At 36.1% G+C, this 13,828-nt stretch overlaps 1 protein-coding gene and 1 long non-coding RNA gene across 2 annotated transcripts in view; one reads left to right on the top strand and one right to left on the bottom strand.

Annotated features, from left to right (window-relative positions):
- The window catches only part of LOC110103362 (kinesin-like protein KIN-7K, chloroplastic), a gene marked incomplete in the record, with an annotated part of 76,105 nt that overhangs the window by 36,201 nt on the left and 26,076 nt on the right, over positions 1-13,828 (bottom strand). The window contains 4 exon segments of the mRNA XM_020832035.2: positions 8,979-9,083; positions 9,164-9,220; positions 9,837-9,904; positions 10,352-10,430. Coding sequence (XP_020687694.1) covers positions 8,979-9,083; positions 9,164-9,220; positions 9,837-9,904; positions 10,352-10,430 — 309 coding nt within the window.
- LOC114580812 lies at positions 8,405-11,514 on the top strand. The gene is made up of 2 exons (XR_003702392.1): positions 8,405-8,748; positions 11,242-11,514. It is a non-coding gene; the product is annotated as an uncharacterized LOC114580812 (long non-coding RNA).

Here is a 13,828-nt window from a genome sequence, read left to right as displayed (position 1 = left end):
AGCTCTCGTACCTTACTAGTAAGTCAAGGTCCCCTCGCTGCAACTCGTCACAATCAACCCATGTGTTCTCCATCTCTGGTTTCCCTGCCCATTGAACTAGATACCTTTGTTGATCATTTGTCTCTAGTGGAAATTTGAGTTCATCACTAAGTATTGTCTCAATCTTCTCTGTATCGGATAAATTAGGCAATTTTGGGAGTGGAGTTAGGCTGGGGTTCTCACCAGGTGGGTTCACACAAGACTCATTGTTTATTGAAATAGGAGGGTTACGCTCTGGACCTTCGAAGGCTACAAGATCTTCAATGTTAACATAGGATTAATGTTAAAACTTTCAGGAAGGTCTGACAAATATGCATTACTATTTATTTTTGTTGTTATTTGAAAGGTCCAATGCTTCTAGCATATAACTTTTTAACGGTCCTTTAAGGGAACCACTCCGGATGAATCTGAACCATTAAATTATTTGAACCGTCTCTTGAGATCGACAGTAAGTTTATAACTGGCATTGCTTTGGTTAATCTTTTTTTATTAATATCCTTATGCAGTTCTTGAATATGAGATGCAAATGTGGATGCAAGGAACACGGGTATGAATGACAAGAATCGTGAGCTCACACAAAAAGTTTTAAACAGAGACAATTTTGGAGGATCACAGACTACAAAACACACACACAACATACTAACTCATACGAACACATAGCTAGAAAAAGGTGGACGAGTCACAAAAAGAGGGGGTTTAAAGTGTTCGGTCTAAGGGAACTGGTGTAGGGGGAGCAATGAAGACATTCTTAGCTACCAGGGCACATCAATAGGAAGTTTCAGTTAAGGTCGTAGGTAGTCTCCTAGGGTCAACGGTATCATCTAGTAGATTCATCCCACTAGGAGAGAGATGGTTATTGAAAGGGAAGGAAAAACACATAGCAGGCAAAACAAATGAATCACGAACAAGATAAGAAGATGGGTCCTGACTCACAGTTATGATGGGATAACCTAAAGAGTCACCATCAGGTATGAGACTCAAGAAATTGTGTATGGCATCCATAACAGAAGTTAGAGTTGTGATAGAAAAGTATGGGCTAAGACTCTCTAATATTAAAGTCGGTATGAGGAGTGGTGAGATAAGCCCAATCATGAAAGTCACACTCTTTCAAATGCAGTTCTAAAGGGGCCACTCCTAAAATATACTCTAATAAAACAAGAGGAGACTCATTATTCAACTTAGGCCAGAAACTTTTTGACTCAGATCACTGTCTTCCAAATTCAGACTAATATTCTTAATAGGAGGTATAATTAAGTCAGAAACTTTTGAATTTAAGTTCGTGGTGTTCACAGCCAGATCAGCTCCTTTCGAGATCAAGTTAATATCATCCAGGCAAATCTTATCTAAAGAATTATCCTCGAGAAGACTAGGATCAGGGTGGGCTAAGGTGTCGACGTTTAAATGTTCCAACTTTCCTAGCTCAGAGTTTAAGTCCTGCATGGAGTCTAAATCACTCAGTTCAGTTTCATCCTCAAAGAAATCTTCGTTATCAGTGATATCATTAGCATCCACGAAATGGATGCACTCAATCTCATGTTCAGTAGATTTCTTCCTTTTACTGCAATTCTTTATTAAGATTATACTTGGAGGGTCAAGGACTGGGAAGGCTAAAGGTTGACTGAGCTGACTAGAAGTTAGTCCAAATGGGGAGTCATATGGGCTCGATCCAACAGAAGACCTACTAAAGGGTCGGTCATCAAGACTAAGTGAAGACCTACAGGGTGGGGGAGCAACCCTGATGTTACTAAAAGATGGGTGGTCTCGACCACAGTAATGTCCACGGTTTGTTCCAACAAAAGGGGTAGGGTGGGGCTCTAGATGGCAGTCATTGGTAGAGGGTCGGTATTTTAAATTAAGATCTCGCCTCATGTCTTTCCAAGTAGAATACTCACCACGAGACTCTTTATGATCTTTCAATCTCATCCAGAATTGAAGAGTCTGACCTTTTAGGTGAGACTTAGCAATGCTAACCTGGTGGGACTCAGGGATATGACGAGATTCAAAATAGTCTTCTAGTTGTCTAACCCATTCCCTAAAGTAGTAAGGGTCCAAAGAACCATCAAAGGTGGGTAGCCGGTTATGTGACTCTAAATGAGGTCGTTGTGGCTTAAACTCAAGTCTAGGTTGGTAAACATAGTGGAGCACATAATTCGAGTGGGGATAGTCAACAGGTTTCTCCGTCATAATTCTAGTCATAGTGCCCACTAGATTAACGATGTCATCTAATCTCTTTTGGAGTCTTATCGGGTCCATTGAGAATCGTCAAGTGACACTCAAAGATACTTGGGTGTAAGGGACGTCATTGAGGCACTAAGTAGGCTCACTTAACTCACTAAAGGGTGCAAAAAATGTTTGGACAGTAAGCTACACTAGTGGGTTAAGTAACCTAGGCATTTAGGAAGGTTGCTAGGTTGAGGACAGCACCTAAAAGCTTAAGAAACTAGCCTACAATTCACTAGATGTGCGCGGGAATGATGTGGACAGCAATCTACAGCAAGACATAGAGTGGTCCAAGTGTTTAGGAAGGTTTCTAGAGTGTGGACAGCATCTAAACACTAGCTTAGGCTAACCTAAAGGCCACTAATTGGTGCAGGAAAAATTTGGACAGCATCTTATACTAATGGTGTAAGCACCCTAAGCACTTAGGAGAGTTGTACGCTTGATGGCAGTACTAAGACACTTGTGAAAATGACTTAAGCTCCACTAAATGCGTGCAGGAAATGCATGGACAGCAAGCAAAAACAGAGAATTACATATGCATGCGAACTTTTAAACCAAAGTTTGGCTAGACCCTAGGATGTTTTCTAGCATGCATAGCCTATGCTAGCCATCCTCTGATACCAAGATGATGTGGAACATATGCATGGAAAGAAGAACTGCTTGGGGATTTTAATATAAGAATATTAAAACTTTGATAGTTATAGAATTAATGCTTACCCAAATTAGGCTTTCAGAATTATCAAATCGAAATTAAGTAAGGCATGCGGTTACAACTAGATTAACGGGACAATATTAAATTGACAACATAAGAATAAAGAGTAATGTTATGGAAAAACAATAATCCACAGCTAACAAATAGAACTTTTCACCTTGGGTCCCTCACTCACGCTCTTGACGGTGGGGTTTTAACATAGGAAGATTGAGAGCGAACCGAGCAATGCCACTAAGAGATAAATGGTGCCCAAAGTCTAGTCCGTTGGGGAAGTAGCCGGCGACGGGGAATCCACGGGATGACTAGTGAGCATCCAATGTCCGGAAAGATTGTGCTCCTCGATGGAAGGTACGCCAAAGAAATAGGAGATATGAAGCTTTGGCGTTGGCTGAAATTGCTGGACATCAGCTGTTCAGCACTGGATCTCCTTTGGACAGCAATTGGGGCAGATTTTGGACGGCTAAACAGCAAACTAGCTTGCTCTGGACGTCAAGGCAGCAACCTATTTTGCTCTGGGAAGCTTCTAGACAGGAAACTGGACTGTTTCTGAAATCTGGACAACAATTCCTAAAGCAGGGTCAGCAGCTTGGGTTCCCTGGATGGCTAAATGGCAACAGAACATCGGCTGGAGCCTTAGGATCACAGAAGAAAAAGTTGGGACAGCAAATTCCAAGATTTGGAAATGAGGACAGCCACTGTACAGCAAGGGGGCGGCCAAGGTGGTTGAGGATTTGGTGAGATGCTTAGAAATCTGAAATTATATTTCAAGTGGAATTGGAGGGAAAAATCTGAGGTTTTAATTTCAGATTTTATTAAAAGGGAAGGGGCCAATTTGAAATTCAAATTAACAATAAATAATGGGTTAATGGGATGGCGATTATGGGAGAGATTTAAGGGAGAATTAATGTCGCTTAGGTGGCAAAGTGAGAAGAGAGAGGGGAAGAGAGGGGGCCAGCCCCAAGGGGTTTAATTTTGTATTTAAATTAAATGAGAGTGGGACCCATGTGATTAAATACATCAATTGAATCAAATTCTGAATTAAATTCATATTTGATGAGCTATGAAGAGTTTCCTAATTGGATTTCGTCATTTAAGGAGGGATTTAAAATTCAAATTTCAATTTGAATTTCAAATTTGAAACTTCCTAAATGACAAGGGAATAAATTAGGAAAGTAATAAAGCTGAATTGAATTAGAAAATTCAAAATTCCAAGTGCTAATTTGGATGGCCGGTGGGTGGGGAATTCCTCGGGCTGACCGGCGGCTGCGGGAAAGGGCTCGGGCGGCCGGTGGTAGGGCGGTGCGGCCGAACGGGAGTTGGGGAGGGTGGAATCTAGGGGTTAATGGCAAGGGGAAGGGGTGGTGGTTGACCGGCCAAGTGGTAGGGTGGTGGGGGAAGATCCGACGGCTAGTGGAGAGGAAAGAAGAAGAAATTAGATAAAAAAACCAAGAGCTCCACCAAGGGGCTGTTGGGTATTGTTTTGAGCCTCTCCTAGGCTAATCCTCACTCGAGAACTCACAAAGAGAACTCTAGAACTCTCAAAGAGATCCAAACCAAAGTTGAAATTTTATATCAATATTCATCATCCTCTTACATAAGAAAATGACCATATATATAGGCCTCAAAATGACAAAGAAAACAAAAGACTAAAATGCCCTTGGGCTACATAGCAATCAACTACTCATAAAGGCAAAAGCGGAAAAAAAAAACTGAAAAATAAAATAAACTACTAAAAAAATGACTTAAAATAAAACTCCTGATCGTGGCCGTCGATCTCCGGCGTCTCCAATGGTACACGTGTCGAAATCGTTGATGATGTCCTCATCAGATCTAGATGGAAACTCTTAGGTGAAAGTTCTAATTGTTAAGTTGCGGATTATCGTTAGCTACATGTTTGTTTTACTATTTTATTGTTATTATTTCGGATTGTCCCGTTAATTTAACGTGTAATTGCATGCTAGAAACAAGTCAATAACCACGAAAACTAGAAATCCTAACTTAGAGAATCATTAATGTTATAATGTCATTATGGAAACAAATTTCTTAACAAGATCCTGCAATTCCGTTGGTTGTTTCACATCAAAATCATTTATGAAATTGTGAAAATTATAAAAATGTGTGCAATGGTATATATGCCGGTAGGCCCTATTAGATATTGGCTAGCTGGGCCAACTGGCTCACATAGTGACAACTCTATAGGAAATCATTAAATTTCCTTGAGTTTATGCTTACCTTTCCGGTGATGGGTACTTGACAAACCGACTAGAGATATATGTAGATATGTATATATATAAATAAATTTGAGCTTAAAAACATAGATGATTGATAGGCCATTTGGGGGTATGATGATACCCAACATGATTGCATTAGAATTATATGAGTGTAATAATTTGATATATACATTTGTTACACCAGCATATGTCAATGCTACTTCATATAGTGCCTCTAGGTTACTACTACCACCTTTTGGTTGTTCATATTGCATGTCACATTACTTTGTCATTTATGCTTTGATAGATAAGAGTTACTTGCTAAATTTGATTTATCAAACTCATTCATTGTCTCTTTTTATAGCAAGCCCTATCAGCATATTTAGCGAACCATCACTTCATGAGTAGATTTATTCATAGTACACTATATTTGGTATTTTATATTTTACAGTATAACATTATATATTTGCTTTGTGGGTTTGGTAGTTTATTTCTTATTATTTAATCTATTTATATTTCTTTTGTTTGTATCAGTATTATTGCTTTGGTGTACTGTTATTTAAATTCCTATTAATGAAATTAATATTTAGTTTCTTTTCCATTAATTACTTTGATATAATTGGTTTATACACTTTTTTGTTTTGGAGTACAAAACAGATATTTTTAACCCTTCATCTCATCCCGTGTTGCTGGGGTACCGCCTTCCGAACCTGAGGTATGATAATTAGTGGTATGTATGACATCAATTTTCCAAAGAGCCATAAGAAGCATAGAATTTATATGTAGAAAATAGCAATCTGTGGGCTCAAGAAAAATGGCACGAATGCACGAATCCTGCTTTGCAGCCGTAGAATTCCACTTCCCTTAAGTCAACTTGAAATTAATCAGATTTCCCCTGAGGGTAGTGTCAGGGTTTATAGATCTGGGGTTCTTACTTCCTATAAGCGCAAGCGCCCATAGTTAATTACCCCTCTTACAACGTAAGAGAGAACTCTCGATTAAGGATGAAATAAATTTTAGTTAATTTTATTCTCAATAGTAGGGGAAATGGAGGTAAACCCGATCAAGATCCCATGGTTCCATCGTCCCGGGTATACCATAGATTTCAGTCTACCAACACTAGCAATTATGACCGTAGTGTCCAGGGAATCTGATTAGCAGCCATGGGTTGCCTCCTTTCAGGGATCCCGAGTAGACTGAAGTGGTTAGATGTGGATTTTAGTTTGATTTAATTTGGGTTGGGGCTTATGGCTTCCTTAAAAGTTGCCCATTAATTTGTTTAGTTTGGGGCTTACGGCTCCAATTAGAAGTTGCCCAAAGATTTATTTAGTTTGGGGCTTACGACTCCGTTAGGAGTTGCCCGGAGAATTTCAGTTGGATAGGTCTTATGGCTTCCTTAGAAGTTGTCTAACGGTGGGTCTTACGACCTAGCCCTGTAAGCTAAGCGGCCCGAGTTGTGGGTCTTACAACATAGTCCTTTAGACTAGGATGCCCGAGAATTTTAATTGTTTGGGTAGGACTTATGGCTTCTCTTAGGAAGTAGCCTGAAAAGTGGGTCTTACAACTTAATCATTTAGACTAAGATGCCCATAGGTTTAAATTTGATTGTTTAGGGTTTAGGATCATTACTACTTATTTAGCAAATTTCCTAAAATGTGAGGGCTTACGACTTCAGTAAGAAGTTGCCCGATAGTGGGTCTTACAACCTAATCCTATAGATTAGGATGCCCAAATGAGGGGTTTAGGGTTGTATTATCACTTAAACATTTGCCTCAGAGGTCGGACTTACGACTTCTATTAGAAGTGGCCAGGGTTTGAATTGGGGGTTTAGGAGTTAGGTCAATTTAACCTAAAACTTTCCCCTAAGATCGGGCTTACGACTTTCCTATGAAAGTTGCCGGGTAGCGGGTCTTACAACCTAATTCTTATAAATCAGGCTGCCCAAGCGAGGTTGAAATTTAATTGTCTAGAGATTTGTTATTTAGAGAAATTGAAAGGGTTGTAAATTGGTTTTAAGTAGTTAAGGCTTGCAGTTGCAGAGGATAGAGCCCAAAAGATAGCTTCAGGAGCTCGTACACGGGGGACTTTGAAGAGATTGTCAGATGTTCAAAGTCAATGAGCATTGAGAGTTTTGGAAAGTTTTGAGAGTTTTGGAGAGTTTGAGGGTTTTGGAGAGTTGACAACCAATATTGTATATGTGGTTTAGCATTTTTATTTTATGATTTTCTTATTTGATTAATCAAATAATCAATCAATAAACCAACTCTAAATTTCATTGCTCTAAAAAAAAAACTTTTAAATAACTCTCGGGTTTTAAAACTTTTGTTTCTTGCAAGCAAATTATAATTACAAATCCATTATCTTCAAGAATGGTTGGATGCATATAATGGGTTTGATCGTTCAATTTTAGTTTAAATTCAATTTCAAGTGGCTCATTGAAGTTCAGGTTCTTATAGTCATATTGAGTGCAAATATGGTTCGAGTTCAAGTTTGAGTCCAAGTCCAATATCATATAATCGAATTTTAATTTAAAATTGATTTTATGTTTAAATTTCGTTCAAATCATTTTTTTTAATTAATTTTTTTTTGTCCAAGTCTCCTATTATTCACTAAAAATTTCGGCAGCCTCCCGGCGTCGCCTCCCCACCGAGGGAGAAATCGGGACGGCATCTGCCGAAATTTCTTCCTACCCGGACCTAAGGTCAACGGCGTAGGGGCTTCGAATTTAAACCATCCCACCAGGATCTAAGATCAACTGCGTGAGGTCTTCAATTTGGAACCATCCCGGTCGGATCTAAGATACGACGACCGGGGTCTTCGAATTGTGAAACCATCCGCCCAGATCTAAGATCGATGGCGCGGGTCTTCAATTTCAAACCGTCCCGGTCGGACCTAAGGTACGACGACCGGGGTCTTCGACTCTTGCTTGAAATTCATTCTTATTTATTTATTATTATTTATATATATAATATTATATAAATTATAAAATAATATATTATGATATGGTTATATCATAATATATTATTTTTATGTAATATTATACTTTATAATATACATAAAAAAGAAATGAAATCATCTCGGGCATAATCGAGTTTGACTAGGGTGATCGTTGAAGGAGCAAGTCGGACTTCTGATTCGACAGGTAAAATTTTTGAATGGGAGAAGTCGGATAGCACGAAGGAGCTAAAGAAGCGGCTTGTGCGATTTCTATACCTCTGCGAAGCAACGAAGTTGGGTAGCCACGAAGGAGCGGAAGTAGCGACGGTGCAATCCCTGCACCTCCCGCGGAGTGACGGGATTGGGCGGCGACAAGGAGTCGGAGGCGAGTCGGGCTAGGGGTCGGCGTCAGATGCAGGTGAAGTCGAACGACAGTAAGGAGTTGAAGGATGGGCTCGTGCGATCCTTCTCCTCCCGCGAACTGAAGCCGAACAACAACAACGAAGAGGGAGATGAGCAACGGAAGAATGCCCATGTCCTCCTATTCTCTTTGTCCGTCATTTTTAAACGATGAGCGACAGTTATTTAGCGGGGAGTTGCTTCGCTTCGTTGTGTGGGGCCGGCTCGGAGGTATGTCGGTTTGTTTTGATTTTTTTTTTTTTTTTTTTGTATATATTTTTATACAGTCAACACAATCATTATGAGAAAGCAAATATGGCGAGGATGGGTCTCACTTGCATCCCATAGCATCATCACACAAATCACGAAGTTAAACCAGCAAAAAATTCATCAGTTTTGTTACCAAAGTAAACTTTTAACTAAGCATTAACAACAATTGGCATATTAAAATTTGCACTTACAGTGCCAAGTGTTAAAAGGCTTTTGTTTATAAAAGATCCTTCCTTTCTCCTTTGTCCTGTTGTTTCAGTTTTTGAACTCTCAGAACCTGCTAAATCAATTAGGTTCTACGAGAACCAAACAAAAATAGGATAAGCCACAACAGTTGACACATGAGTTCCTGAAATGATGGCTCAAGTTACCATACAAGTTGAGAATACATCACTCCGTCATATTCATCTCCACGAGCACTACTTTCAACCATCTGTCAAAACGAAAGAAAATAAATCAGCGAGGATACAACTTAAAAAGATTGTTGCTGACAACATAAGCTATTAAAAGACAAACCAAAAAGAAGAAGGGGCAACAGAGAAAAGTACAGAAACTAATGATATCGATAAATCAACATTCAAAACGCATGAGCAAAGAAAATAAAATTCCAAATATCCTACTCAATGAAAGTATATATAGAAAGAATAATTTAAAAAAGGGAAGCATATTGGTATCCCAGCATGTGTCAAGTACAGGCCCAAACTTTAATGGCAAAGTTTGAAAAGCATGCAATTTCAACTGAAAAAAAAAATGAAATAAGTATGGCAATTCTATGTTTCTAACAATGAAAATCACAACCACCACATATTACAGTTAAATTTGAGAAAACAAGCCCAAATCATAGTAGAAGCGATTATTTGATTTGTTAAATTTGCTTTAAAAAAAGATATTAACTAGATATGCTATAGACTTACTATGTTAAACCAGAAAATCAGTATCTAATGCAGCACTAACAAAATTGAAAATTAAAGAGACGCCGCATAAAAATATAACCTTAAAGACGGATGTATCTGCATAAATCTAAATTCCAAAATAGAGTGACAACGTACCAATGTAAAAATAGTATGACTTCGGCTGCTAAATAAGTTGAAATTATTAGAACCAACATGGCGATGCTCTGCAAATAACAGCAAAAGATAAAGAATTAATAAAATAAGAAAGATAAAACAATGTTAATAGCGTATTATTCTTTTTAGCTGCTCCAGAAAAATAAACAAATATTTAAAAAAAAAATGATCCCAAACAAGGCCTAAGCTTCTCGTGTTGGTAGAAGTGCTTCTCTTTGCATTTTTTACTTCCTCTAAAAAAACTTCGAAAATGATAAACAACAAAAACATTAGCTAAATAAATAGCCAATGAAGAACACAACAATATTCAAAATTAATAAGATTACAACAAAGCCGCAGAACAGCATTAACAAACAGCAAATGAAGAAACCAAAACTGGCTTAAGGCACTACCAGCTCTGATTCTTCAAAGTTTGAAAACATCTATTACATTGGTAGCTGACAAAATACAAGACAAGGCACTAAGAAAAAAGAAAATTTGTTAGGAAATCTGCATACCTTCACCAGCAGCAATGAAAGAAAGTGCATGCCCTGGAGATAAAACGACTTCATCTTTTATGCCCTCAACATAAGTTCCCTACAATGTCTTAAGGCTAGTAAAGGTTGAAACTTCAAGCAATATAGTGTGAGCAGATAAAAGAAGCAGGTAGAGCAGACCGCAATATAGTGTAAGCAGTAAAAGAAGCAGGTAGAGCAGAACACAAAATAACATCTATGGAGGATTCCATATCCCAAAGGTTAGAAATTGATTAAAAAGACTAAACTATATAAGCATTGGATATCAACAGCGACATTATTCATTCGTTTCTAAGATATATAAAGACAAAAGGCCGTTCGAATATTTGTAGAACAATTAACAAATAAGGCATTTGCTCCATGAGAAGTAATTTCCTTAATTATTAATCATTAGTAATCCCTCTTATTTTAAACTTCATAAAATACCACTCTTTCTCCTTCATATTTTTTTCCTTTGATTTCTAAGAAAGTGAAATGTAGTATCCTCAATCTCCATAAAACAACTTTTGTACATCCTGGCTTCATTTCAAATATCATTGAACATTAAATATTACATATTTCATTGCAATATTACGACCATAGAATAGACAGACAAATGGCATAAAAAGATACGGGCAAGTCCATGGACCTGACCATAAATAACCAAACCCTCGACAAAGGAGTATGCGAATCACATTTACACTAATCTATTAAGGAGCTTATGACTGATATTTAGAAACCAAGTTTAGAATTTTAGGAATTCCATGGCTTCCTAAATCTACGAATCTAGAACTTTGGAATGTTAAATACGCTTCTTCTTCTGTTTTGGTTTATGCCGAACAAAATTCTTTTGGTTTATGACTAACACTCTAACACAATGTTTTACTTTACAGGAATTACCTTCTGCTCATTTAGATTGGACATGGCGTCAGGCAAGTTCTTACCCATAAAAAAAACTTTGCTTCGCTGACCCAACAATTTCTTATTTTTACAAAGCTCTAAAAGCTTGAATACTGAACTCTTGATTTCTATATCCATAGCATCAGGAAAGTTAATATATTTCTTCAGTGTACGGTGGCTTTGAATAGTTTTCGTTGATTCATACTATAGATTGCTATAGTACATGTAATGCTCTCAAACATTAACTAAAGCAGAATTTTGATGAAGATCATCCATAACTGGTATTCAATACAGAGGTTGTGTTTTTCAACGATTCTAGAAGTGGCACTTTACTTGTAATACTCTAAATTTAATAAAACAAAAGAGATATATTTTTATTTAAATGTTTTTGAAAATAATGAATATAATATTATTAAGTTATAATAACACTCATTTAGTTAGTACAATATTTTATTAAGAAGTTGAAATTATATTTTAATTAAATTTCTAAATATTAATGCACAACTAAAATTGTTTATTTAAATAAGATAGTAATTAAAAAGATAAAATTATGTAAAGTGTATATTAATTTCCAAGAATTGTATATAAGATTTTTATGACTTATTTAAAACTTAAATATCATGCTATTTGGATTTTTTTTATTTTTCCTAGTGAGAAATAAAAGTAATTATTTTTTTATATATTTATTACCAAATATTTTGAAATGAATATTAATATAGAAATTTTATACCTTTAATAGTAGATACGTCATATTTAAAAATTAAATTTTTTAATATATTATAATTATACTTCATCTTATGATTTCACATAATTGAAATGAATACTGTTTTAAAATTATACTAAACTTATTACCACATTTAATAAAATCATCATATCATAAAAATTACATGCAAGTCATGCAATCCTTCTTCAAAATATGTCACGTATCATCATGCATGAAAGTCTTCATGCAAAGTTTCTTACATCTTTAATTCATGCAAATATCTCTAAAATTTACAGGAATTCATGTTTGCTAGTTTACAGACTTGTTCATTTTCTTCGTCACTTCTCATTTCTCCAAACCAAGTGTTTTTCATCCAAAAACTCAGTTACCAATAAATAAAAGAGAAACATGACTCTCATTCATACAAAAAAAATTTAATGAAGATTAACATTGAGATGAGGGAGAAAAAGAGGTCATAGAATTAGAATTGTTCGATGGAAGAAGAAAGTTAGAGAGAACAGAAGAGTTAGAAAAAAAAAGGGAAAGTTTATAAAATTATGGAAAATCAAGCGGATTCACAATCCGTTCATTGTTCGTGAAACTCTTCAACGTTCATCAAATTATAGTAGGCAAAATTTCCACAAATAGTTTATGCTAATGCAAGTTTGTGTCATGATTTTGAATTTATTTGTTAATAATATGCAAGTTTGTGCCATGATTTATAGTGTAATAATTTTTTCTCTAACTATAATTTATTTTATTTGTATTCAAATTTTATTCTTTACATTATTTCAATTAGCATGTGAAGATAATTTACTTCTTATTCAAAAATATATACATATATGTATTTCTTATCTTCCCTTATATATAATTATTTCTCTAAAGTTTCTTTATACTTTGAAATATTATTTTCTTTAAAACTTATATAAAAATTATCCTTAGGATTATCAAGTTAATAATTTCAAGATAAGATCTTATCAACATAAATATTAACCAAAAAATGTATACTAGATTTTAAACAATTTTAGAATTATTATTCATAATTAAAATCAAAAATTATATTTAAAATGGGAAAAAAATTGTAAATAATTAAATTTTGATTGTACAAATAATCATTTAAAATAATATTTGATACAAAATATGAATAACTTCATGCATATCAAATTACATATACATGGGCAAAATTATAGGCCTATTTTGAGCAGGTATTTCCATAAAAGCCTTCCTGATCAAGCAACAACAACAACAACAACATCAAGCCTTTATCCCACTACGTGGGGTCGGCTACATGAATCCTTATTCTCCATTGTGTCCTATTAAAAGTCAAATTCTCGTTTAAATCTAATAAAGAAAGGTCATTCCTAATATTTTCTAACCAAGTCTTTTTAGGTCTACCCCTACCTTTCTTAACACAAGTCAAATCTAATACCTCTACTCTTGTGACAACTGGTTCATCCGGCCGGTTCACCCGAACCGGCCCACCCTTTTAATTCCGCGAACAGAACAGTTCGCGGAACAGGCAGTTCGCGCGAACAGAAAGGGGCGGACGGTCGGGCTTCACGCGAGAGCGAGGTAGGTTTCTTCTTTCTCCAATTTTAGCAAGTGATTACCTTCTAGGATAAGAAATAACGATTCCTTTTCATTCTTATCGTTATCAGAGTGTTATTTTGGGAGAAATTGAAGAACACGAGAAACGGACGAGAAGGATTAAGAGAAGAAGATTTGTTGAATTTCTTTCGGATTTTTCCTATAAATTTCTTCTCCTACTTCGTTTAAAGTGAGTGATATGTTTCTTGAAGGAAAGAGAAGAGATTGTAGCGAAGAAAAAGGAAATTGGGAGAGAAAGGAAATTTCGAGAAGAAGGATTTTGAGAGTTT

This window comes from Dendrobium catenatum, unplaced genomic scaffold (genome assembly GCF_001605985.2).
Source record: "Dendrobium catenatum unplaced genomic scaffold, ASM160598v2 fragScaff_scaffold_1297, whole genome shotgun sequence".
Classification (NCBI taxonomy): domain Eukaryota; kingdom Viridiplantae; phylum Streptophyta; class Magnoliopsida; order Asparagales; family Orchidaceae; genus Dendrobium; species Dendrobium catenatum.
The sequence above is the reverse complement of the archived record's forward strand: the minus strand, read 5'-3'. Positions and strand labels throughout refer to the sequence as shown.